Below are 27,812 nucleotides of genomic sequence, written 5' to 3' on the forward strand. Positions count from 1 at the left end.
TGCTACATATCTGTTTTGCTCTTTTTGGCAATGGCTGCATAATTCACTATTAATATGTTGTGATTCAATAATGAAACATTCAGTTTCAAATATGAATAAATGTTAAAGTAAGCAATTTTATTTATTGTTAATAGTCGAAACTTGTTATCTCAAAATTCAAGGGACCGTGAAAAATATTTTGACTTATCCGAATTTCCACTCAAATGAAGTGTATGAATAAGGTTGACAATATTGGTTTCCTGACGTTGATTACGGTTGTATGAAGTAGGGCTATGATAGCACACAAACAAGGTAGTTTAATCTGATATTTAAAACAGCAGTAAATAAATAAATAAATTTTATTCTACTTTCTCCTTTTCTTGTTTATTCATCCAAACAACAAAACATGTAATAACAACTCCAATCAAATACATTTGTACTCACGTCGTTCCGTCCCGCACATGTGTACAATACCCTTACTGACAAAGCACATACACATCATATATTTTACCGAATGACAATAAAAGAAATTAACATTTGCTTTTGATACACTACAAGAAATGATGTATAAAGCTACAGATCATATCAGTATGATTTTATTACGAGTAAATAAACATATGAAAAATGTAGCAGTGAAAAGTGAACTGTTAAAGAAAACATTGTACAAGCACTAGACTTAACAAATCATGTACAGATATAGACTTCATCAATACCTTCAGCACTTCACTGTCAAAATACTAAATCTAACAAAGTTTCCGATCACAATCCTTTAGTAAACAAGCTTAAACTGAGCACCATTTCCCAAATTTTGACTCTGGTGAGAACTGAGCACCATTTCCCAAATTTTGACTCTGGTGAGAACTGAGCACAATTTCCCAAATTTTGATTCTGGTGAGAACTGAGCACCATTTCCAAAAATATGAGTCCATTTAGAAAAAGATATACTGGGCTCTCAAAATTTGCACAAGTTCCACAGAAAAAGAATGCAGAATTTATGGACAAGGATCTGAAATAAAATTGTAAAATTTTGCTAATGGAATCTACAGTCAAGATTTTTCAATGAAGTCCTAAAATTCTGCTTGGATGTTTTTCATTATAATAATTTTGGCTGGTCTTAGACAAGGGTCTTAAATAATGGTCTGGTTTTTTTAATCTTTTTGATTAAGTTCTTAAATTTAAGGGGCCACAACTCTGGAAAAAAATATCACATTAACAACAAAATAAACCAAATATTATCATACAACTACATATAAAGTAACTCTTGTATATTTTTGTAGAGTAGATGAGTTGATGTCTCTGACCAGGAAATCGCTGGGCATATATAAATCAACCCAACAAATTTAAAAGACAATTCTTTCTTTTTTATGCTCCCTGAAAATATTTGGGGGAGCATATACTCGCCACATTGTTTTTATAGAGACTACTAGTGAATGAAGGCACTGACCAACAAACTGACCAGCAATGAAGGCAATGACCATGAAACTGACCAGCAATGAAGGCACTGACCAACAAACTGACCAGCAATGAAGGCACTGACCAACAAACTGACCAGCAATGAAGGCACTGACCAACAAACTGACCAGCAATGAAGGCAATGACCAACAAACTGACCAGCAATGAAGGTAGTGACCAACAAACTGACCAGCAATGAAGGCAATGACCAACAAACTGACCAGCAATGAAGGTATTGACCAACAAACTGACCAGCAATGAAGGTATTGACCAACAAACTGACCAGCAATGAAGGCAATGACCATGAAACTGACCAGCAATGAAGGTATTGACCAACAAACTGACCAGCAATGAAGGCACTGACCAACAAACTGACCAGCACTGAAGGCACTGACCAACAAACTGACCAGCAATGAAGGCAATGACCAACAAACTGACCAGCAATGAAGGCACTGACCAACAAACTGACCAGCAATGAAGGTATTGACCAACAAACTGACCAGCAATGAAGGTATTGACCAACAAACTGACCAGCAATGAAGGTATTGACCAACAAACTGACCAGCAATGAAGGCACTGACCAACAAACTGACCAGCAATGAAGGTGTTGACCAACAAACTGACCAGCAATGAAGGCACTGACCAACAAACTGACCAGCAATGAAGGTATTGACCAACAAACTGACCAGCAATGAAGGCAATGACCATGAAACTGACCAGCAATGAAGGTATTGACCAACAAACTGACCAGCAATGAAGGCACTGACCAACAAACTGACCAGCACTGAAGGCACTGACCAACAAACTGACCAGCAATGAAGGCAATGACCAACAAACTGACCAGCAATGAAGGCACTGACCAACAAACTGACCAGCAATGAAGGTATTGACCAACAAACTGACCAGCAATGAAGGTATTGACCAACAAACTGACCAGCAATGAAGGTATTGACCAACAAACTGACCAGCAATGAAGGCACTGACCAACAAACTGACCAGCAATGAAGGTGTTGACCAACAAACTGACCAGCAATGAAGGCACTGACCAACAAACTGACCAGCAATGAAGGTGTTGACCAACAAACTGACCAGCAATGAAGGCAATGACCAACAAACTGACCAGCAATGAAGGCACTGACCAACAAACTGACCAGCAATGAAGGTATTGACCAACAAACTGACCAGCAATGAAGGTATTGACCAACAAACTGACCAGCAATGAAGGTATTGACCAACAAACTGACCAGCAATGAAGGCACTGACCAACAAACTGACCAGCAATGAAGGTGTTGACCAACAAACTGACCAGCAATGAAGGCACTGACCAACAAACTGACCAGCAATGAAGGCACTGACCAACAAACTGACCAGCAATGAAGGTATTGACCAACAAACTGACCAGCAATGAAGGCACTGACCAACAAACTGCCAGCAATGAAGGTACTGACCAACATACTGACCAGCAATGAAGGCACTGACCAACAAATTGACCAGAAATGAAGGTATTGACAAACATACTGACCAGCAATGAAGGCTGTTTCTCATAGGCAAAAACAGGCTGTATCTTGTAGACAAAAACAAGCTGTTTCTCGTAGGCAAAAATTAAACTATTTTCCAAAAATGAAGAAAATATAAAGAAATCATCACAATTTTAAAGAAAACAGAATATTTTTTAATTCATCTATTCACAAACTGCTGTGAAATTTGGGTATAAAACAAAGACTAAATGTGTTTAACTGTCTCATAATTTGACAAATCTTTCTAATGATCTAACAAATTGGTGGCAAATGGATTTGTTCTGGTAAAAATTTTTTTTTTTGAAATGTCAAAAATGAAACTATATGATTTTTCAGACTTGTAATCCCTAAACCAATGAGAGAAAACAGTAATATATTTCAAAGATTCAGACTTATTTCCTCAATAAAAGTCACCTAAGCAATACAAGAACTACCAGGCAGTACATTTAACTATCCCCCGTAATATAGCAGTGCTCATTTTCTCCAGTGAAAGTTGACATTCACACTGCAAATATCACTCATTTTCATATAGACAATTAATTGAAAAGAAAATCCTTTTAGACAACTAACAGATAGATCTTTCATGAAATTATGAAAAGCCATGAGTTTCCAAAATTGAAAAATGACACATTTTCTCTACAATCTATTAATTTTGGAGGAAATCGCTCAAGAAATGTTGAAATCAGCCCGGAAATATAGAGTTATGTCAACTGGAAACATGAATTATTCATGAAGAGTTAATTATTACACTAAATAATGTCAAAACAAAACAGGCCTAATTGTGATAATTAAACAAATAGGACATATTCATTTGTCTGATGTGGAAACAAGACATAAAACGACAAACAGTGACAGATACACACTTACAACCAATCACTGCACAGAAAGAAAGGAAGAATTTCTTTTGTCAGTTTTACAAGTGAAAGATAGAAAGCCACCAGAGGAAGAATACATTGGAAGTGAGTGAGGAACTGAGGAATGGGATGAGAGTTCTATTGAAGCAGGAATAGAGAGAATGTGAAAGAAGGAAGTAGAAATGGAGCAAAGACAGTGAGGGAAGAAGGCATGGAGTGGGAGAGAAGGAGGGAGGTAGAATTGGTGAGGGAGAGAGTGAGGGAAGCAGAAATGGAAAAGGGGAGAGTTAGGGAAGTAGAATTGGTGAGGGAGAGGAGAGAGTGAGGGAAGTAGAATTGGTGAGGGAGAGGAGAGAGTGAGGGAAGTAGAAATGGAAAGGGAAAGGAGAGAGTGAGGGAAGTAGAATAGGAGAGGGAGAGGAGAGAGTGAGGGAAGTAGAAATGGTGAGGGAGAGGAGAGAGTGAGGGAAGAAGAAATGGTGAGGGAGAGGAGAGAGTGAGGGCAGTAGAATTGGAGAGGGAGAGGAGAGAGTGAGGGAAGTAGAAATGGTGAGGGAGAGGAGAGAGTGAGGGAAGTAGAAATGGTGAGGGAGAGGAGAGAGTGAGGGCAGTAGAATTGGTGAGGGAGACAGTGAGGGAAGCAGAAATGGAAAAGGGGAGAGTTAGGGAAGTAGAATTGGAGTGGTAGATAGTGCGGGAAGTAGGAATGGAGTGGTAGAGAGTGAGGGAAGTAGGAATGGAGGGGTAGAGAGTGCGGGAAGTAGGTATGGAGTGGTAGAGAGTGCGGGAAGTAGGAATGGAGTGGTAGAGAGTGAGGGAAGTAGGAATGGAGTGGTAGAGAGTGAGGGAAGTAAGAATGGAGTGGTAGAGAGTGAGGAAGGCAGAACTGGAGTGGTAGAGAGTGAAGGAAGTAGAAATGGAGTGGTAGAGAGTGAAGGAAATAGAAATGGAGTGGTAGAAAGTGAAGGAAGTAGAAATGGAGTGGTAGAGAGTGCGGGAAGTAGGAATGGAGTGGTAGAGAGTGCGGGAAGTAAGAATGGAGTGGTAGAGAGTGCGGGAAGTAGGAATGGAGTGGTAGAGAGTGCAGGAAGTAGGAATGGAGTGGTAGAGAGTGCGGGAAGTAGGAATGGAGTGGTAGAGAGAGAGGAAGGCAGAACTGGAGTGATAGAGAGTGAGGGAAGTAGGTATGGAGTGGTAGAGAGTGCGGGAAGTAGAAATGGAGTTGTAGAGATTGAGGAAGGCAGAACTGGAGTTATAGAGAGGGAGGGAAGTAGTATGGAGTGGTAGAGAGTGAGGAAAGCAGAACTGGAGTGGTAGAGAGTGAGGGAAGTAGGAATGGAGTGGTAGAGAGTGCGGGAAGTAGGAATGGAGTGGTAAAGAGTGAAGGAAGTAGAAATGGAGTGGTAGAGAGTGCGGGAAGTAGGAATGGAGTGGTAGAAAGTAAGGAAGGCAGAACTGGAGTGGTAGAGAGTGAGGGAAGTAGGTATGGAGTGGTAGAGAGTGAGGAAAGCAGAACTGGAGTGGTAGAGAGTGAGGGAAGTAGGAATGGAGTGGTAGAGAGTGCGGGAAGTAGGTATGGAGTGGTAGAGAGTGAGGGAAGTAGGAATTGAGTGGTAGAGAGTGCGGGAAGTAATAATGGAGTGGTAGAGAGTGAGGGAAGTAGGAATTGAGTGGTAGAGAGTGCGGGAAGTAAGAATGGAGTGGTAGAGAGTGAGGGAAGTAGGTATGGAGTGGTAGAGAGTGAGGAAAGCAGAACTGGAGTGGTAGAGAGTGAGGGAAGTAGGAATGGAGTGGTAGAGAGTGCGGGAAGTAGGTATGGAGTGGTAAAGAGTGAGGGAAGTAGGAATTGAGTGGTAGAGAGTGCGGGAAGTAAGAATGGAGTGGTAGAGAGTGAGGGAAGTAGGAATTGAGTGGTAAAGAGTGCGGGAAGTAGGTATGGAGTGGTAGAGAGTGAGGGAAGTAGGTAAGGAGTGATAGAGAGTGCAGGAAGTAGGAATATAGTGGTAGAGAGTGAGGAAGGCAGAACTGGAGTTATAGAGATTGAGGGAAGTAGGTATGGAGTGGTAGAGAGTGAGGAAAGCAGAACTGGAGTGGTAGAGAGTGAGGGAAGTAGGAATGGAGTGGTAGAGAGTGCGGGAAGTAGGAATGGAGTGGTAGAGAGTGCGGGAAGTAGGAATGGAGTGGTAGAGAGTGAAGGAAGTAGAAATGGAGTGGTAGACAGTGAGGGAAGTTAGTAGGAATTGAGAAGTATCAGTCAATATTGACAAGCAGGATTCAAAAGGATGATCAACAGATGTTTGACCATTAGTCTTCCAGCCTTTCAGCAATAAGACCAATAAACATATCACATATTCAAGCTCTCTAGGCGAGAGAAATACCTGAGTATACCATTAGAGGTGAGAAAGTCACAGCTCCTTCCCCTCTCTGCTTACCTGAGTATACCATTAGAGGTGAGAAAGTCACAGCTCCTTGCCCTCGCTGCTTACCTGAGTATACCATTAGAAGTGAGAAAGTCACAGCTCCTTGCCCTCTCTGCTTACCTGAGTATACCATTAGAGGTGAGAAAGTCACAGCTCCTTGCCCTCTCTGCTTACCTGAGTTTACCATTAGAGATGAGAAAGTCACAGCTCCTTGCCCTCGCTGCTTACCTGAGTATACCATTAGAAGTGAGAAAGTCACAGCTCCTTGCCCTCTCTGCTTACCTGAGTATACCATTAGAGGTGAGAAAGTCACAGCTCCTTGCCCTCTCTGCTTACCTGAGTTTACCATTAGAGATGAGAAAGTCACAGCTCCTTGCCCTCGCTGCTTACCTGAGTATACCATAAGAGGTGAGAAAGTCACACCTCCTTCCCCTCTCTGCTTACCTGAGTATACCATTAGAGGTGAGAAAGTCACAGCTCCTTGCCCTCGCTGCTTACCTGAGTATACCATTAGAGATGAGAAAGTCACAGCTCCTTGCCCTCGCTGCTTACCTGAGTATACCATAAGAGGTGAGAAAGTCACAGCTCCTTGCCCTCTCTGCTTACCTGAGTATACCATTCGAGGTGAGAAAAGCCATGTGTGTGTCAGATTCACTCCCAGGATGCCATAAAACCTGTTGAAGCCCTGCTCCTTTGTGACTGGCAAAGAAATGGCTGGCAATACTAATAGATCTGCAATGAAAAATTCATGGAAACTTGTTGGATTATAATACTAGATTACAAACATAAGGATATATGTCACTTCAGTTTAGCTTAATCAACATAAGAGTTCCAATCTGATTGCTCTTAAATACACAGATAATTCCCATAACAAAGGTAATGTCACAAACTATTATGGAGATCAAAGTTATTTCTCTTTAGTCAATCAAGCATTAACAACAACCAAGAAAACTGTACAAAACATGACAACCATCAGGACCACTTAGTCACAGACTTTGTGCTCCACAGGTGAATAGATGTTCACTACTGTGACTTACTTGCAGGATATGGAGGGTTTGCCCCCCTCCAGTTCAGCATATCTCCCCCAGCGTTTAGGGAGTTCCAGAACAGTGATTCCACCTTTTCCCCATAGGGCTACAAGACTACCAGTGAGGTTAAAGGTCAAGAATTCAACTTCAAACCTTGGTGCATTGGAACATAGAAGGATCTGCAAAATAAAAAGATGAGTTTTGTCTTAGCTGTTCTGTGGCCATGCTTTCAGTAAAATATGATCAGTAGAATTTAGAACAAGAGTACCACAGGGTGGAAGAACAATGAATTAAAGCATGTCAAGTTTTACAGATATGTGCAAAAAAATGTTCAAACGTTTTAACACATTTGACCCATGTGACCTTGAAGATTGGTCAAGGTCATTTCTTTAAGCAAACTTTGTAGGACACCATAAGAGGACCTTGAATACAGGTCATTTCTTTTTGCAAACTTTGTTGGGCTTCATCAAAGGAACCTTCCAGTTAAATATGTTAACTCTACGCCTTTTGGTATTTCAGAAGAAGTTGTTTAAATGAAAAGATGATGGACGCAGGACGGACAGACGCTGCCCTGTGGCATAACCTCACTTGGCCCTTTTTTACTTACTAGAACTGTTTTTGGTAACATTTCCCCTATTTTGTAGAAATTTCCCAACATTTTCAATATATTTTCTTATTGGGAAATTTGTTTATATACAGAAGGGCAGTGTACTACTTGTGGAATAATATGTTTTTCTGCTAATAAAAACTGTTTGGATAAACCCTTGCACAATCTTCTGCTGTAGTTTTCAAGCCTACCAAGTATCAAAGAAATTGGTTGAAAACTAAGGGAAGAGATATCTGGGCAACATGAAAATGTTAAAAATGACTTCGAATGAAATCTTACTAAGAAGCTGTTTTCCATGATGCAGATGGTAGTTTTGGTGAGGAGTAGGTAGCTGTAAAAAGTGTTACTTATTTTTTATAGTAAAGTTGGATCTTAATCCAACAGATGAAACTTGAGAATAAGTGTGACATAGGTGTTGCAAAGGAAAACCATGATTGTGCAATCATGTTACCAAATAGCCTCCCTGACTGCCATATTCAAGTTTTGACAAGATCGAAAAATAACAACACTTTGTTGGCTACCTTTCCTTAACATTTCCACCAATTTTTAGCTCAATGGCACCAGTGGAACTGGAGAAGAAGTTTTAAATATGTTTTTAAACATGGCAGCCATCTTGGATTTTAGAAAAAACCACAAAATAACAACACTTGGTCAGGACTATCTCAGGATCATTTCATGCAAGTTGGAGCTCAATCCCACTGATGGAATTTGAGAAGCAGTTTGAAATATCAAAAGTTTGCGCACGGCGGACAACGCCAGATGAAGCACAATGGCTTTAGGTCATCATGATCCTTTAGGTTAGATGACCTAAAAAAAAAAAGTGAGAGTAACTCTTCCTAAAATTGTGAAGTCACAGTCTATTTAGGAATACATAATTTGATGTAAATACTTCCAAGCCTTACAAGTTTGAGGGAAATCGGGGAAAAAGAAAAGGATATGTCAACCAACTGTATCATATGAACCTTGAAAATAGTGTGATGAGATGGTAAACAGATTCAGCTTCAAGTTATAGCACAGCCAGAAAAGGTGGTCAATTCCTTACGATCTTCTACACTATGCATGTCAGTGGTAGGACGCTCCACTCTAGTCATTTGTCTGATGAAGGTGACAAAAAGACCCTTTTGTCAATAAACATCAGAGGGTATAAGATAATATACATCAAATAATAATTGGAAACTAATGCTACATATCTGTCACACTTGTCAATAGTAGAATAACAGCATAAATTTGTAAGAAAATTTTCACACACACTAATGACAACGATTAATCTGTCTATGAAATACCAAATTCTCAGGTCATAGCTTCATCTTCCCCGACACATCAGAGCACAACTGTATCTAAACATTGTTTATCTTTTCTTGCAAAAATAGCAACAGCACTAACTTTTTATCCATTTTTTTTTTGTAAATCATCTTTTTTAAAATTCATTATTAACACACTTTAAAGAAGATATACAGCTGATAGAATACATTTTGTAATTCACTTCCTTCATGTGATACACATCATTGCCGTTTTAGTATTAAGAAAGGTGGGCCCTATTTATCTCATTCGGGCATAATTCACAATATGGCCTCACTCCTTACATATACAAAGATCGCTCCTCGAAATAGCCAAACCAATCATGAATTGATCCAATTTCTACATCAAATGAGAAAACAATGCACTTTTTCCATAAAGCCTGAACTAAACATAAAAATTTTGTCACCTCAAGATATTTTGTATCGTACTTAATTACCTCCCTTTGCCCACTACTACAAATCCCCTCAGGCTATGTAGGAGTCCAGTTAAATCTAATCTGTATAACAGTTGTAATGAATGGCTTTTAGTTGATTACTAGAAAATGTCTGTAAGACATGAATGCCCCCCCCCCCCCCCCCATGTGAAAGGTCCGAAAGAGATAATTTTGTTAATTTGTATGCAACTATGTACAACTTAAGTTTCATACTTAAATTGACAAGTTGATTTAACGTACATGAATTTGGAATTTTGTTCTCTGGAAAAAATGAGGGAGTATATTAGTTCCTTATGCCTTAAAACCCACAAGTACCAAATTATGTAGAAATAAGATGATGTTCCTCTTTTTTGAGTTATCTCCCCCTGGTGGCCATCTTTTTTTAGAATGCAGAGAAATTCAACACTGCATGAGGTCTTTCCATACTTGATATTTGTATGAAGTTTCATGAAAATTGCCTTCCGAATGAAGTTGTTAGGTGGTATATACTGATTTGGGACGGGACGCGATGGGACGGGACGGGACGGGACGGACGGACATGGGCAACGCTATATGCCCCTGGCCATAAATGGCGGGGGCATAACAAAACTGTTTAGCTTCATCAAGTTCAAATTTCATAAAAGTCAAATGTAATTTAACACTCCTTACCTGATGTAACTATTTTTTTTGAGAATTTTTATATCATTATATTTTTTATCAACCACTAAAGAGATGTCAATATATACAAGTAAAATTAATGACTGCACTAATCAATTAATCACTGAATGATGATCCAAAGGTGTTAGATTTAATTTACAACAATGTGCTAGTAAAGATCACTGACAAAACCTGGGTGGTGGGGTGATGGGGTGATGGGGTGGTGGGGTGATGGGGTGATGGGGTGGTGGGGTGATGATGGGGTGGTGGGGTGGTGGGGTGGTGGGGTGATGGGGTGATGGGGTGATGGGGTGATGGGGTGGTGGGGTGGATGGGGTGATGGAGTGATGGAGTGATGATGGGGTGGTGGGGTGGTGGGGTGGTGGGGTGGTGGGGTGGTGGAGGGTGTGGTGGGGTGGTGGGGTGGTGGGGTGATGGGGTGATGGAGTGATGATGGGGTGGTGGGGTGGTGGGGTGGTGGGGTGATGGGGTGATGGGGTGGTGGGGTGATGATGGGGTGGTGGGGGTGGGGTGATGATGGGGTGATGGGGTGATGGGGTGGTGGGGTGATGGGGTGGTGGGGTGATGGGGTGATGGGGTGGTGGGGTGATGGGGTGATGGAGTGATGATGGGGTGGTGGGGTGGTGGGGTGATGGGGTGATGGGGTGGTGGGGTGATGGGGTGATGGAGTGATGATGGGGTGGTGGGGTGATGGGGTGATGGAGTGATGGGGTGATGGGGTGATGGAGTGATGATGGGGTGGTGGGGTGGTGGGGTGATGGGGTGATGGAGTGATGGGGTGATGGAGTGATGATGGGGTGATAGAGGGGTGATGGGGTGATGGAGTGATGGGGTGATGGAGTGATGATGGGGTGATAGAGGGGTGATGGGGTGATGGTGGGGTGATAGTGGGGTGATGGTGGGGTGGTGGTGGAGTGGTGGTGGTGGGGTGATGGGGCGATGGTGGGGTGGTGGTGGGGTGATGATGGGGTGATCGTGGGGTGGTGATGATGGGGTGGTGGTGGGGTGAGGGTGGGGTGAGGGTGGGGTGGTGGTGATGGGGTGATGGTGGGGTGATGGTGTGATGGTGGGGTGGTGGTGAGGTGATGGTGGGGTGGTGGTGGGGTGATGGTTTGGTGATGATGGGGTGATGGTGGGGTGATGGTGTGGTGGTGGAGGGGTGATGGTGGGGTGGTGGTGGAGTGGTGGTGGTGGGGTGATGGGGCGATGGCGGGGTGGTGGTGGGGTGATGATGGGGTGATCGTGGGGTGGTGATGATGGGGTGGTGGTGGGGTGAGGGTGGGGTGAGGGTGGGGTGAGGGTGGGGTGAGGGTGGGGTGAGGGTGGGGTGAGGGTGGGGTGGTGGTGATGGAGTGATGGTGGGGTGGTGGTGGGGTGACGATGGGGTGGTGGTGGAGTAACGGTGGTGTGGTTTTGGGGTGACGGTGGGGTGGTGATGATGGGGTTGTGGTGGGGTGATGGTGGGGTGATGGTGGGGTGGTTGTGGGGTGGTTGTGGTGGGGTGATGATGTGGTGGTGGGGTGATGGTGGGGTGGTGGTGAGGTGATGGTGGGGTGGTGGTGGGGTGATGGTTTGGTGATGATGGGGTGATGGTGGTGTGATGGTGTGGTGGTGGTGGAGTGATGGTGGGGTGGTGAAAATGGGGTGGTGATGATGGGGTGGTGGTGGGGTGATAGTGGGGTGGTGGTGGGGTGATGGTGGGGTGATGGTGTGGTGGTGGTTGGGTGATGATGGGGTGGTGGTAGTGGGGTGATGATGTGGTGGTGGTGGGGTGATGGTGGGGTGGTGGTGGGGTGAAAATGGGGTGGTGATGATAGGGTGGTGGTGGGGTGATAGTGGGGTGGTGGTGGGGTGATGGTGGGGTGATGGTGGGGTGATGGTGTGGTGGTGGTTGGGTGATGATGGGGTGGTGGTGGTGGGGTGATGGTGGGGTGGTGGTGAGGTGATGGTGGGGTGATGATGGGGTGATGGTGGGGTGATGGTGTGGTGGTGGTGGGGTGATGGTGGGGTGATGGTGGGGTGGTGGTGAGGTGATGGTGGGGTGGTGGTGGGGTGATGGTTTGGTGATGATGGGATGAGGGTGGGGTGATGGTGCGGTGATGGTAGGGTGATGGTGGGGTGGTGGCAGGGTGATGGTGGGGTGGTGGTTGGGTGATGATGGGGTGGTGGTGGTGGTGGGGTGACGATGGGGTGGTGGTGGGGTGATGATGGGGTGATGATAGGGTGATGATGGTGGGGTGATGGTGGGGTGATGGTGGGGTGATGGTGTGGGGGTGATGGTGTGGTGGTGTTGGGGATGTGATGGGTGGTGGTGGGGTGATGATTTGGGAGATGGTGGGGTGAAGGTTGGAGTTGAGGTTACGAGGTTGAGGTGGTGATGAGGTGGTGGTTGGTGTGTTGGGGATGTGAAGGTTGAGGTGGTGATGAGGTGGTGGTTGGTGTGTTGGGGATGTGAAGGTTGAGGTGGTGATGAGGTGGTGGTTGGTGTGTTGGGGATGTGAAGGTTGAGGTGGTGATGAGGTGGTGGTTGGTGTGTTGGTGATGCGAAGGTTGAGGTGGTGATGAGGTGGTGGTTGGTGTGTTGGGGATGTGAAGGTTGAGGTGGCGATGAGGTGGTGGTTGGTGTGTTGGGGATGTGAAGGTTGAGATGGTGATGAAGTAGGGATGAGGTGGTGGTTGGTTTGTTGGGGATGTGAAGGTTAAGATGGTGATGAAGTGGTGGTTGGTGTGTTGGGGATGTGAAGGTTGAGATGGTCATGAGGTTGTGATGAAGTGTGGTTGGTGTGTTGGGGATGTGAAGGTTGAGGTGGTGATGAGGTGATGGTTGGTGTGTTGGGGATGTGAAGGTTGAGGTGGTGCTGAAGTGGTGATGAGGTTGTGGTTGGTGTGTTGGGGATGTGAAGGTTAAGGTGGTGATGAGGTGGTGGTTGGTGTGTTGGGGATGTGAAGGTTGAGGTGGTGATGAGGTGGTGATGAGGTTGTGGTTGGTGTGTTGGGGATGTGAAGGTTAAGGTGGTGATGAGGTGGTGGTTGGTGTGTTGGGGATGTGGGGGTTGAGGTGGTAATGAGGTGGTGGTTAGTGTGTTGGGGATGTGAAGGTTGAGGTGGTGTTGAGGTGGTGATGAGGTTGTGGTTGGTGTGTTGGGGATGTGAAGGTTGAGGTGGTGATGAGGTGATGGTTGGTGTGTTGGGGATGTGAAGGTTGAGGTGGTGATGAGGTGGTGATGAGGTTGTGGTTGGTGTGTTGGGGATGTGAAGGTTAAGGTGGTGATGAGGTGGTGGTTGGTGTGTTGGGGATGTGAAGGTTGAGGTGGTGATGAGGTGGTGATGAGGTTGTGGTTGGTGTGTTGGGGATGTGAAGGTTAAGGTGGTGATGAGGTGGTGATGAGGTGGTGGTTGGTGTGTTGGGGATGTGAAGGTTGAGGTGGTGATGAGGTGGTGATGAGGTTGTGGTTGGTGTGTTGGGGATGTGAAGGTTGAGGTGGTGATGAGGTGATGGTTGTTGTGTTGGGGATGTGAAGGTTGAGGTGGTAATGAGGTGATGATGAGGTGGTGGTTGGTGTGTTGGGGATGTGAAGGTTGAGGTGGTGTTGAGGTGGTGATGAGGTGGTGGTTGGTGTGTTGGGGATGTGAAGGTTGAGGTGGTGATGAGGTGATGGTTGGTGTGTTTGGGATGTGATGGTTGAGATGGTCATGAGGTGGTGATGAGGTGGTGGTTGGTGTGTTGGGGATGTGAAGGTTGAGGTGGTGATGAGGTGGTGATGAGGTGGTGATGAGGTGGTGGTTGGTGTGTTGGGGATGTGAAGGTTGAGATGGTGATGAGGTGGTGGTTGGTGTATTGGGGATGTGAAGTTTGAGGTGGTGTTGAGGTGGTGATGAGGTTGTGGTTGGTGTGTTGGGGATGTGAAGGTTGAGGTGGTGATGAGGTGATGGTTGGTGTGTTGGGGATGTGAAGGTTGAGGTGGTGATGAGGTGGTGATGAGGTTGTGGTTGGTGTGTTGGGGATGTGAAGGTTAAGGTGGTGATGAGGTGGTGGTTGGTGTGTTGGGGATGTGAAGGTTGAGGTGGTGATGAGGTGGTGATGAGGTTGTGGTTGGTGTGTTGGGGATGTGAAGTTTAAGGTGGTGATGAGGTGGTGATGAGGTGGTGGTTGGTGTGTTGGGGATGTGAAGGTTGAGGTGGTAATGAGGTGGTGGTTAGTGTGTTGGGGATGTGAAGGTTAAGATGGTGATGAAGTGGTGGTTGGTGTGTTGGGGATGTAAAGGTTGAGGTGGTGATGAGGTGGTGGTTGTTGTGTTGGGAATATGAAGGTTGAGGTGGTGATGAGGTGGTGGTTGGTGTGTTGGGGATGTGAAGGTTGAGATGGTGTTGAGGTGGTGATGAGGTGGTGGTTGGTGTGTTGGGGATGTGAAGGTTGAGGTGGTGATGAGGTGGTGATGAGGTGGTGGTTGGTTTGTTGGGGATGTGAAGGTTGAGGTGGTGATGAGGTGGTGATGAGGTGGTGAGGAGGTGGTGGTTGGTTTGTTGGGGATGTGAAGGTTGAGGTGGTGATGAGGTGGGGATGAGGTTGTGGTTGGTTTGTTGGGGATGTGAAGGTTGAGGTGATGATGAGGTGGTGATGAGGTTGTGGTTGGTGTGTTGGGGATGTGAAGGTTAAGGTGGTGATGAGGTGGTGATGAGGTGGTGGTTGGTGTGTTGGGGATGTGAAGGTTGAGGTGGTGATGAGGTGGTGATGAGGTTGTGGTTGGTGTGTTGGGGATGTGAAGGTTGAGGTGGTAATGAGGTGGTGGTTAGTGTGTTGGGGATGTGAAGGTTAAGATGGTGATGAAGTGGTGGTTGGTGTGTTGGGGATGTAAAGGTTGAGGTGGTGATGAGTTGATGGTTGTTGTGTTGGGGATATGAAGGTTGAGGTGGTGATGAGGTGGTGGTTGGTGTGTTGGGGATGTGAAGGTTGAGGTGGTGATGAGGTGGTAATGAGGTGATGGTTGGTGTGTTGGGGATGTGAAAGTTGAGGTGATGGTTGTTGTGTTGGGAATGTGAAGGTTGAGGTGGTAATGAGGTGGTGATGAGGTGGTGGTTGGTGTGTTGGGGATGTGAAGGTTGAGGTGATGTTGAGGTTGAGGTGGTGAGGTGGTGGTTGGTGTGTTGGGGATGTGAAGGTTAAGATGGTGATGAAGTGGTGGTTGGTGTGTTGGGGATATGAAGGTTGAGGTGGTGATGAAGTGGTGATGAGGTGGTGGTTGGTGTGTTGGGGATGTGAAGGTTGAGGTGGTGATGAGGTGGTAATGAGGTGGTAATGAGGTGATGGTTGGTGTGTTGGGGATGTGAAAGTTGAGGTGATGGTTGTTGTGTTGGGAATGTGAAGGTTGAGGTGGTAATGAGGTGGTGATGAGGTGGTGGTTGGTTGTGTGAGGTGGTGGTTGGTGTGTTGGGGATGTGAAGGTTAAGATGGTGATGAAGTGGTGGTTGGTGTGTTGGGGATATGAAGGTTGAGGTGGTGATGAAGTGGTGATGAGGTGGTGGTTGGTGTGTTGGGGATGTGAAGGTTGAGATGGTGATGAGGTGGTGGTTGGTGTATTTGGGAGGTGAAGGTTGAGATGGTGATGAGGTGGTGATGAAGTGGTGTTTTGTGTGTTGGGGATGTGAAGGTTGAGGTGGTGATGAGGTGGTGATGAGGTGTGGTTGGTGTGTTGGGGATGTCAAGGTTGAGATGGTGATGAGGTGGTGATGAGGTGGTGGTTGGTGTATTGGGGATGTGAAGATTGAGGTGGTGATGAGGTGGTGATTGGTTTGTTGGGGATGTGAAGGTTGAGGTGTTGATGGGGTGGTGATGAGGTGGTGGTTGGTGTGTTGGGGATGTGAAGGTTGAGGTGGTGATGAGGTGGTGATGAGGTGGTGGTTGGTGTGTTGGGGATGTCAAGGTTGAGATGGTGATGAGGTGGTGATGAGGTGGTGGTTGGTGTGTTGGGGATGTCAAGGTTGAGATGGTGATGAGGTGGTGATGAGGTGGTGGTTGGTGTGTTGGGGATGTCAAGGTTGAGATGGTGATGAGGTGGTGATGAGGTGGTGGTTGGTGTGTTGGGGATGTCAAGGTTGAGATGGTGATGAGGTGGTGATGAGGTGGTGGTTGGTGTGTTGGGGATGCCTTCCTTGATCTGTTTTCTTTGGTGATTTATATATAGACCCTATTATTTTTCATAATTTTACAGAAAAAATAATCCTTTATCCTAAATTGTATAAAATACAAATCATATATAAATTTAGAATCAGACAAAGTATTGAATTTATATGATCTGTACATGAAGCTTGGAAATTATCATGAATAATAAGATATATTGTGTATAAAGACAAAAGGTGAAGTAGCTTTCAAGTGAAAAAGAAATTGTGATATTGATGATAGTAAGCCAGTGTCAATACCTACATACCATCAAAACTGTCATCCTATACTGATAAATCTTACAATTTTATCTTCAGTGGGAAATAAACAATGTTCTGCTGAAAAAAAAAATTATAGTAAAGTTAACCTCCTCCCCAATAAGAAATCTGAGACCAATGTTGGTAATTAAAGCACTCTTAGACAGTTCCATCCATGAAGAGCATTTGATTTTACCATATGTGGGTGTTGGGAAATTTTTTTTTGAAATTTAAGTCAATTTGACCCTTTTTGGCCCTGCCCATCAGCTCCTGGGGGTCAGTCAGGATCTATACATGCATAACATCTAGTTGTCATCCCTTGCTCACAATTAAACATTTATGTTCAAAATCTATTTCGCCTCTATACTTCCTTTGGAAATTAAACAATTTATGCTCAAAATCTATTTTGCCTATATAAACTAAAGTAAACTTTACCCCCTCTCAGAGGGGAAATGTGAGACCCTTCGTGCCATGAAATTCAAATTTTGGTAAAGCACATTATGATGCTTCAATCCAGGAAGAGCATTTGATTCTACCATATCTGGGCGCTGATTTTTTTTTTAATCTGAGTCAATTTGACCCCTTTCAGCCCCATCTGTCAGCCCATGGGGTCAGCCAGGATCAAAATGTGCATACTATCAAGCCATCATCCTTCAGTCATACTTCTAACCAAGTTTGAAATATTTTCTATTGAAATTAAACTAATTATACTCAAAATCTATTTTGCTTATTTAAACTAGAGTAAACTTTACCCTTCCCCATGGGGAAATGTGACCCTGGGGCCATAAAATTCACAATTTTGGTAAAGAGCCTTAAGATACTTCTATCCATAAAAGCATTAATTTGATTTTACCTTATCTGAGTGTTGAGAAGAAAATTTTTTGAAATCTGAGTCAATTTGACACTTTTGGCCCTGCCCCTCAGGCCCATTTGGTGGGGACCAGATAACTCACTATTTTGGTTTATTCTAGGCCAGGCAAGGTTTCTGCAAAATTTCATTGAAATTGGTTCAGGGATTTTTGAGAAGAAGTCAAAAATGTTTAAATTGTTTAAGGACACATGGTGCCGGACAAAGATGATTGCAATAGGTCACCATAAGACTTTGTCTAAAGTATCAGACATCAGACTCCAGGTTATGAATCTATAATATCACAAAAAAAGGAAAACACAACAGAATCTTCTGATAATGTGATCAGGATTTCAATTTCACCATCATATGAAATGATTAAATGACATATATTCAGTTAAGCACAGAAGTAGCTAAAAATCTATTTCATCTTAAGTTTAATTACTTATAAAATAAATTTAGGAGGTTAATGAAGGGAGATAACTTTGTGTAATGTGGCATAGAGCCTTAATCATCGAGAAACAACATAAAATAATTAATCTCCATTATGACATATAGATGAATGATATTTGTCTGCCAGAATCATTTGGCATACGACATGGCAGAAATTAAACAACATGAGAACAGCTTTAGCTCCCGAAAATCCAATCCACCGATGTGAACGGAGTGCCAATGAACAATAAACTATCATTAGCAAGTGAAGCATTGACGGTGGCCCACATAAGTGATGATGACAAAGAATTTCATATTTTATCTAATTACTGTGTATTAACATTTCATACAGGTTCCAAATCATGTTTACCGAAAAATGTATTCAATTTGCACTGACTATGCAGTCAGCGATTGTGTATATATATATATACCCTATAGGTTTTTCCTCCCTTTGTTTTGTACCCATTATTTCTCAGAATAAATAAAGGCTGCTTTTAACGGGAAAGATTCATGCAAATTCTGTCACATGTATAGAATTTTTGGTTCGAGATTTCTGAAATATGTGAAGATAAGATGATGAGACCTATACTATCCCAAGTCTCTGGTTGTTAATCTGATCTAAAACTTGTAAGACTTTCTTCATTACCTCTACAGTTTTATTCCTGAACTGTTAATGATAAAACTATAAACCTAACATCACAAGTAATGTATCTGTTTAAACATCAACTGTGATACAAAAGTTGGGAGTTATCTATTTTGACGTGAAGCAAATTTACCCATGATGAGTAGCCTATCATGACAATGAGCAGTTACCTATTTTGACACAGAACAGTTACCTATTTTGACAAGGTGCAAAGTTACCTTCTTTGAAATAGAGCAGAGTTACCCATTTTGACATTGAGCAGCGTTACCCATTTTGACATGCAGCAGAGTTACCTACTGACATGGAGCAAAGTTGCCTATATTGACAGGGAGCAGAGTTCCATATTTTGACATGTAGCAGAGTAACCAACTGACATGAAGCAAAGTTACCTATTTTGACGTGAAGCAAAGTTACCTATGATGATGCAGAGCAGAGTAACCTATTTTGACAATGAGCAGTTACCTATTTTGATATGGAGCAGAGTTACCTATCTTGACATGGAGGAGAATAACCTATTTTGATATGGAGCAGATTTACCTATTTTGACGTGGAGAAGAGCTGCCTATTTCCACTAGGACAATAACTTTGTAAGTACTTTATTTTGACTGGATCAGGAGAGTATTTAAATCCATTTTGCAAAGACCGACTGGTTTTGACTCAACAGAAGTTTACTATTTTCCATGTATGATGAATATCTATCTTATCTGCAATCCATGTTAAGCTCTTCTTAATGGCCTGATTGCATTTTCAAATTTAAATTTTTGACCCTTCATTTAATTAGATAATTGGCTAGTTGCAGCACCCAAGTCAGTATATCAATTTCATCCAAGTTTATAAGAGGAGTCTATTCAATTGTACTATATTGCGCATCTTCCTTCTTATTACAAGAGATATGTAAATGCAGTTAGGTCATCGTGTGTATCGCTTTATCACATCAACTTTCATTTTCCCTTGCTGTTTAGTGTATTGCAGGGGGAGGGGAGTTTTGACAAACATCAAGAAGCGTGCCACTATATGAGACTTATTTCCATTATATTGAGCTGCATTTTTTCGGGTTGATGATATAAACGTTTCAGTGCTGTGATATCAATCTGACGAGAACTTCGGAGTCAATACCTGTGCCTGATTCCTCTCTCGATCTGCACACTCAGGCAGAAGATTCTTTAGATTGTAAAAGACGAGGTGACATGAAAAGCTATCCCAGACATATAGATCGCCGCCCTGGATAGCTGTAAGACCCTTTGATGTACTGTAGCGTTTCTGTCCCGAATCCTTGGCATTATTTTCACGCAGTTGTTTACAAAACGGCTGATCATTCAAACATGTGCGCCAATTGTCAACACCCGCCATCTTGAAACGTAGCCTCGAAAGGCTTCATCAACGATTACCTGACAATGCTGCTGTTGGTACTTTTCTGTGATACGATGTAGTTTAAAATACTCTGGAAGATACTACTTACTATTGTGATTTAATACTTATTTATAGGGCTCAGCACATCAAATGAGTTATATGGTAATTAATACACACAGTTAGAGAGTATCTTCGATTTCGGCCAGTCATGTGATCAATCGATCGGGGCTATAATCCCGTTCAAGATGGCTGCGGGAGTGCAGTCGATGTGTCAGTATTGGAAAGACTTCGATTTACAGGAACTGCAGGTAACTTTAATTTTCCTTTAATTTGTAGCTAACTTCTTATCAAAACAACATTATAAAATGTATTAGAGACTCTAGATAGATGTGTTTTGTCTGAGATCTGAAGTTATGCGCTACTTTATCCAACTTTCTGCTTCAACCTACTGACTATTGACTATAGTGTATTAGGCTATCAGCAATAGATCAATATGGCGGAGTGATCATGCTTTGCAGCTGAAGCAGACTTTCTTTTGTCTCCATAAAACTCGTAATGAAACAAATCGGTTTATTTCGTAAGCAACTCTGGAGTGTAAAAGTTAGAAAAGTTTCAGGTTGACGATCGTCTGTTCAACTGACAACATCGGAACATGTTGAAGTCAGACAATTGGGGATGAGGATGGCTGCTCTGTGTGGAATTAATCGGGCGCGAAGCGAGCTAGGGCGAAACTTGGTCTGTCTATATGGGTACATACAGAGATTAGGTCGAGTCATGTCATTTACCGGCAGTGAAACGAGGCCATGATTTGTTTGGGTTTTAGGACCTTTAAATAATATGTAAACAGAACGAAGTACAATACATTTTCAGACGGTGAAACTTTGTTGTGTATTGAACTTAACATGTCCGTGTGCAACTTTGTTGATACGGGCTTTGTCATATTTTTGTAGAGTAGTGATAGTTTGATTATTTTGTGTTGATTTATGAACAGATTCATGTACAAATGATAGTTATGATTTGAAACGGAAACCCAGCCGACAAATGAAATATAAAAGTGTTCTCCCAATTTCTTGACTGAGATATCATGTTAATTTATCTAAAAAAATGTCATGAATCAAAGAATACAAATAATGAAACCATATTGAGGTTTCTTGGGAAAAATACATTTATATTGAAAATGTGACATCTGGAAAAGATGAGGTCATTTGATACATGAAGTGACTTCATAGGCATATAATTTTATTCATTACATCATGATATATATAATTATATATTAACTGAATTAATAATTTAAAGGAAAAAAAGTGTTGTGTATCTTTATCACTTTTAAATGATTAAGATTATCATTAATATTTTGCACTGACAAAATTCTTTTTCCACCAATGATTGCATAAAATGATTTATCAATTTAATACAAAAATATAAATCAAATTTGTTTTCCAATCGATATATATTTAAATTCATTTAGGAAATATTTTGATGAGGTGATTAGTTTTACTGTTTCCTTGCATGTGTTGATTGTTTTGGTATAGCAGCGACAACTGTGAAAAATATATTGACAGGAGACTAGAGATGACTTCTGTAGGGTCTTTATATATACTGTGTTCTGTCTACAGACAAAATACTGTACCAGCATGGTAACATAGAAGGATGTCGCTACACAGACATGCTCACATGCAAAAATCAATATTTTCTTTTTATGACAATGCTGTTATTGATTTTATTTCTCTTTTGAAATGTCTTTCTCCTTGCCATTAATCATGATCTAAATTTGTTAGGAGAACAAATTGGGTTAGAATTATTGATTAGTGGTGTATTGATCCACCAGCGTGTCATGAGGGGCCACCAATTTCAAATTGCATATGAGGAATATATGGTGCCTGTATTGATCGATGCCGCAGAGTAGATCAGCTCCTGCTAGATGTAGGCAAATACAGATTTTTCATACATCCATATTGATTTTAATTATTCAAGATTTGATGCTGGTTAGTTTAGATGATTCTTGACAAATTTTGTGTAACAGCATTTATTGATTTTCAAAAATCATTAATGTAGAAAAAAAACAGATAACCAAAGTGTCTTAAGTTACAAGTATGTAATAATAGTATAGCTAATATTGGCAGTGTACTTACCTTGGTAAATTGAAAATTCTTGGACAAAAGTTTTTATCAGAAGTTGAAAGTGTGATGGTCTTTTTGAACACATGAGGAATAAAAATGAAAATTTGTAGGGAAAGATATCTGGAATGTCATCCACTATTCAGGAATAAAGATATCTGGAATGTCATCCACTATTCAGGAATAAAGATATCTGGAATGTCATCCACTATTCAGGAATAAAGATATCTGGAATGTCATCCACTATTCAGGACTAAAGATATCTGGAATGTCATCCACTATTCAGGACTAAAGATATCTGGAATGTCATCCACTATTCAGGACTAAAGATATCTGGAATGTCATCCACTATTCAGGACTAAAGATATCTGGAATGTCATCCACTATTCAGGACTAAAGATATCTGGAATGTCATCCACTATTCAGGACTAAAGATATCTGGAATGTCATCCACTATTCAGGACTAAAGATATCTGGAATGTCATCCACTATTCAGGACTAAAGATATCTGGAATGTCATCCACTATTCAGGACTAAAGATATCTGGAATGTCATCCACTATTCAGGACTAAAGTATGAAACAAGTTTTACTGAAAAAAAACAACTTTTTATAAAGATGTCTGTTAGTGTTCAAGGACATAATTCCTTTGACAAGCTACAGTAGATATTAAATATAGCTGATATTCCATTTTAAGATTTTAAAAACAAAGCTTGATTGATGAAGAAAGTATAAAGAAATAGAGGCCTGTTTTTAATACAAAAGTTTGGAAATAAACCATGTATGTACTTAAACAGTTATTGATTAGTGACAAATATTGATTTCAGAAATGGATTTCAATACAACCTTTTAATATTATATAATTATTCACCAATTTGTATCATCAGTTGAAAAGGACTTTATTTACATGAAGTACCAGTGAATATTGATTTCAGAAATGTGCTCTATATCTGTTTATATTTGCATCAGAAGTTGATCAATGTGTGTAATTAATTGACAGCTACACAACAATTTGTTTTGAAAAAGCTGTAATGATGTTACCTATTCTGCTCCCATCTTTTGTTTTTGAAAGAGGGAAAGAGGGGGGTGGGGGGAAAGAGGGGGGTGGGGAAAGAAATGGGAAACATTGTTTATGCTGGATACCATCAACAGTTACTGCAGGAGTATCACTGCTATAAGAAGTATACTTTACATATAGTTCACTTTCTGCTAATTTTTATTTACCGGCATGTGTATAGAATTTAGCATGAGTCTCAGTAGGAAACAAAATATTCTGGTACAAAAGTGAAATGGACATGTTGTTTTCATTCAATTATTGAAAGAAACAACTTGAAATTTACAGAAAATTAGCATTTTCCTCATAAATATAGATTCAACTGTTCTTATGATGCTGTCTGTATGTATTTCAGTACTACTGACCCAGGTAGTCAAACTCCACCAGCACATCATGTGAACATGTTCACTTTGGTATTAAATGTTGCAAACATCTTAAAACAATATTTCCACTTGTCAAAATAATTTGCTGATTTAGCCCAACACTAATGACTGTAAGTACACACATAGCTGACTGTGTATTGGTGGTAAGCAATATTGATCTACACGTATAATCTCTACACTCAGAAATCAATAATTACCATATTTCTTGATGTAAAAACATATATTGCTTGATATTTCAAAATTCGAGCATTTTTTCTCTTGAAGTTGAGGAAGATTTATGTAGAGTTGTGCCTTCTAGTTTAATTTCACATTTGATAATAAAACAATTGCAGTGCAGGAAAAAAATGGACGTAAACCTGAAATATTGATCATATCAAACTGAATTTTAGTTGTAATTAGCAGCAAAATTGGTATGAAAATTTGATTTAATTTTATCAAATATAATTTTGATGGTGTGATTGGTTTTGGATTAGGGAAGGGTATTAAAAAAAAAAGTACCTTTGGCTGAGGGTCGATAAAGGAGAAATGCTGAATAATAGTGATATTAAGTATTGGAATATTGATTATACTAAAATCATTGGTAATCAATAACTTGTGTTTGTGTAAACACTATTGTAGAAGGGACCTATTGATTTATTGACGAAGGCTATTGGGCTGTGCCAGCGTGTCTGTATACCATCACAACCATACAACCTAGTATTTCCTGTCTGGCTTGTATCACCACTCTAACAGCTAGATACACACACATACATAATGGTTTTCTATATCTGTCAAAGATACATGGATGCTGTTCCCAAAGAATTATAGCCAATGAACATGTATATCTCCATTTTGATCTCCCAGTCTGTTTTTTCTTCTTTTTTTTTTGAATTAATGGAAAAGAAAGAATTTGACAATATGTTTGTACATAGTTGTATAGTTATTTACCTAGTTTTTCTTGCTGCATTTTTTATTCCAAAAATAAAATAAAAATCTGTGTTTCATCAAATGTTTTAATAGTGTATTTCATATGGATATTTTGCATTGTATCAAACCTATGCATTAACTCCAGCAGCAGATGTAGATAAGATGGCTTTTAGACAGGATCTGTATCTTAAAACTCGGCTAAAATATGGCCACCTTCTGTACTGATACTGATCATTGTAATCACAAGTCAGACTCAAAATTTCAATTGAGGAAAAATGTTCTAGTTTTTAAACAAGAACCTAGTTACAGATGGTAACACTGAATTACAGCATTGTTCTTACACATAGCACCTAGTTACAGATGGTAACACTGAATTACGGCATTGTTCTTACACATAGCACCTAGTTACAGATGGTAACACTGAATTACAGCATTGTTCTTACACATAGCACCTAGTTACAGATGGTAACACTGAATTACAGCATTGTTCTTACACATAGCACCTAGTTACAGATGGTAACACTGAATTACAGCATTGTTCTTACACATAGCACCTAGTTACAGATGGTAACACTGAATTACAGCATTGTTCTTACACAAAGAACCATGTTTATTTTATAAAAGGTGTATTCTTACAGCTGGAGCAGGAGTCCAGATACTATTTCCTACTTTGTCTTTGATTTTCAGTAAAAGAATAATTTTTTTTGAAGATGTAGACACGTTAGTTTTGTTCGGTTATCTGATATGAAGGGTCATGATGACCTGTAGTCATCATGCTTGGTCCGTCGTTGTCCGCCTTGAGTCATATGGTGTCTGCCGTCCGTAAGCTTTTGACATTTCAAAGTTCTCCTCAAGTTCCTCTTGTGTTATTGAGATCAAACTTGCTTGAAATGATCTTATGGTCATTACCAAGTGTTATTTTTTGGGTATGTCTGAAATTCAAGATGGCCACCATGTTGAAAAACATATTTTAAACTTCTCTAGTTCCACTGGTGCCATTGAGCTAAAAATTGATGGGAATGTTGAGGAAAGGTAGCCAACAAAGTGTTGTTACATTTCAACTTTGTCAAAACTTCAACATGGCAGCCAGGGAGGCCATTTTGTAACATGATTGTGCAATCATGGTTTTCCTGTGCAACACCTATTTCAAACTTCTCATGTTTCACCAGTTGGATTGAGCTCCAACTTTACTGTCAAAAAATAGGTAACAGTTGTTAAAGTTACCTACCTACCAAAAATACCATCTGCATCATGTTAAACAGCATAGTAAAATTTTATTCAAAGTAGAAAAAAAACCTTCTGTCTGCTGAAAGTTTTTGTAGTCAGATGACCATTAAAGCCCATGGGCCTCTTGTTTTTCTATTAATTTGTTATTCAATTTGAAAACATGTTTCTTTTAATGTTTCACAAAGTTATGGAAATGTTTGGGGCTAGCAGAATTTTATTTCAGACTAGCAGACTTTACCAGGCTACTAAACCTGGGTTTGTGCATTGAAAAAAACATTTGACACCCCTGATGCAGTAATAGAATTTCTCTTAAGATGATTGTTACTAAGTGATTTCATTGATAAAAACAGCCATTTGTAATGATTGTGTAAAGATAACCATAAGATGAACACTTTTTGAAATTGTTGAGTGTGGATGGATGGCCATTCATGAAAATGACAAAAAGGTATTTGTATGGTGAAAATTCTTGTCAAGGATTTTGTAGAAAAAACTTGGTAAACCTGGGATGATGAAACTTGTATAGAATATTGTAACAGTGACATAATTCTTTGTTGTTAATGCTTTGTTGTACACATTTAAACATAGGTTGAACAAAGGCATGGGTTGGGACGAAGTATCAGTGTCTCAGGCATTGAGGATATCTATATCCTGTTTACTCGTCGTGATTTTTCTTTTTCAAGGCATGTATTTGAGAATCTATACATTATGTTATATATATAATGTCTAAATGATAAACAACATGAGAAACTTCTTACATCTACAGTAATTCGTTTATACTTAGGTATGCAATCAATTCAATGAAGGTCAAAATATTCTCAAAGAAGACATGGATACAGGTTCAGGAGATACAATGAAACATGAGTGTGAGAAACGATGATGTGAGTCAAACAGCTTGTATGATACAATGATACATGAGTGTGAGAGACGATGATGTGAGTCAAACAGCTTGTATGATACAATGATACATGATTGTGAGAGACGATGATGTGAGTCAAACAGCTTGTATGATACAATGATACATGAGTGTGAGAAACGATGATGTGAGTCAAACAGCTTGTATGAGAAATAATTCACATTTTTGTGAGAGATAATCAGCATGTGAAAGTGGTCTGGATGTGAATGAGGAGGGAGACAATAGTGGGCTCTTGTCCGTTGATGTATCCATCATTAAGTCAGCCATGGCACTTGATCTGGCTGGCTGTCAGCCTCCTTCTCACCCTATGCTAGCTTCAGCACTGCCTTATCTCCTGCATTGAGTCAACATTATATATAATTTGGAAGAGACGGGCCACTCAGCTCCACAGCAAAAAGCTATGTTATAGGTCAGGATGATAACAAAACAAGGACCCAGACCCATTTCCCAACATTCAATCATTGCGATCAAATTTCTGCTGTATGTATAAGTTATAGAACACTAAAGCGTAAGGCACACTCTGTACACACTGATCAGGACAACCAGGGGAGGAGTACCACACTCTGTACACACTGATCAGGACAACCAGGGGAGGAGTACCACACTCTACACACTGATCAGGACAACCAGGGGAGGAGTACCACACTCTGTACACACTGATCAGGACAACCAGGGGAGGAGTACCACACTCTGTACACACTGATCAGGACAACCAGGGGAGGAATACCACATTCTGTACACACTGATCAGGACAACCAGGGGAGGAGTACCACACTCTGTACACACTGATCAGGACAACCAGGGGAGGAGTACCACACTCTGTACACACTGATCAGGACAACCAGGGGAGGAGTACCACACTCTGTACACACTGATCAGGACAACCAGGGGAGGAGTACCACACACCTTACACACTGATCAGGACAACCAGGGGAGGAGTACCACACACTGTACACACTGATCAGGACAACCAGGGGAGGAGTACCACACACTGTACACACTGATCAGGACAACCAGGGGAGGAGTACCACACACTGTACACACTGATCAGGACAACCAGGGGAGGAGTACCACACACTGTACACACTGATCAGGACAACCAGGGGAGGAGTACCACACTCTGTACACACTGATCAGGACAACCAGGGGAGGAATACCACATTCTGTACACACTGATCAGGACAACCAGGGGAGGAGTACCACACACTGTACACACTGATCAGGACAACCAGGGGAGGAGTACAACACTCTGTACACACTGATCAGGACAACCAGGGGAGGA

At 41.4% G+C, this 27,812-nt stretch overlaps 2 protein-coding genes across 3 annotated transcripts in view; one reads left to right on the forward strand and one right to left on the reverse strand.

Annotated features, from left to right (window-relative positions):
* LOC132562549 (nucleoporin 88-like) overlaps nt 1-19,932 on the reverse strand; it is an 82,994-nt gene extending 63,062 nt beyond the window's left edge. For both annotated transcript variants that reach the window (XM_060227295.1, XM_060227294.1), the window contains exons 1-3: nt 19,699-19,932; nt 7,260-7,429; nt 6,829-6,954 (exon numbers count right to left, since the gene is read on the reverse strand). In XM_060227295.1, the coding sequence (XP_060083278.1) occupies nt 6,829-6,954; nt 7,260-7,429; nt 19,699-19,932 (530 nt within the window). The remainder of the gene's footprint in view (nt 1-6,828; nt 6,955-7,259; nt 7,430-19,698) is intronic.
* Nucleotides 19,933-20,177: 245 nt separating this feature from the next.
* LOC132562555 (homeobox protein cut-like 1) overlaps nt 20,178-27,812 on the forward strand; it is a 116,184-nt gene continuing 108,549 nt past the window's right edge. The window contains exon 1 of the mRNA XM_060227302.1: nt 20,178-20,240. Within this exon, the coding sequence (XP_060083285.1) occupies nt 20,178-20,240 (63 nt within the window). The remainder of the gene's footprint in view (nt 20,241-27,812) is intronic.

Source organism: Ylistrum balloti, unplaced genomic scaffold, assembly GCF_031769215.1.
Source record: "Ylistrum balloti isolate Yb309-2 unplaced genomic scaffold, AGI_CSIRO_Ybal_v1 Utg371446, whole genome shotgun sequence".
NCBI lineage: Eukaryota > Metazoa > Mollusca > Bivalvia > Pectinida > Pectinidae > Ylistrum > Ylistrum balloti.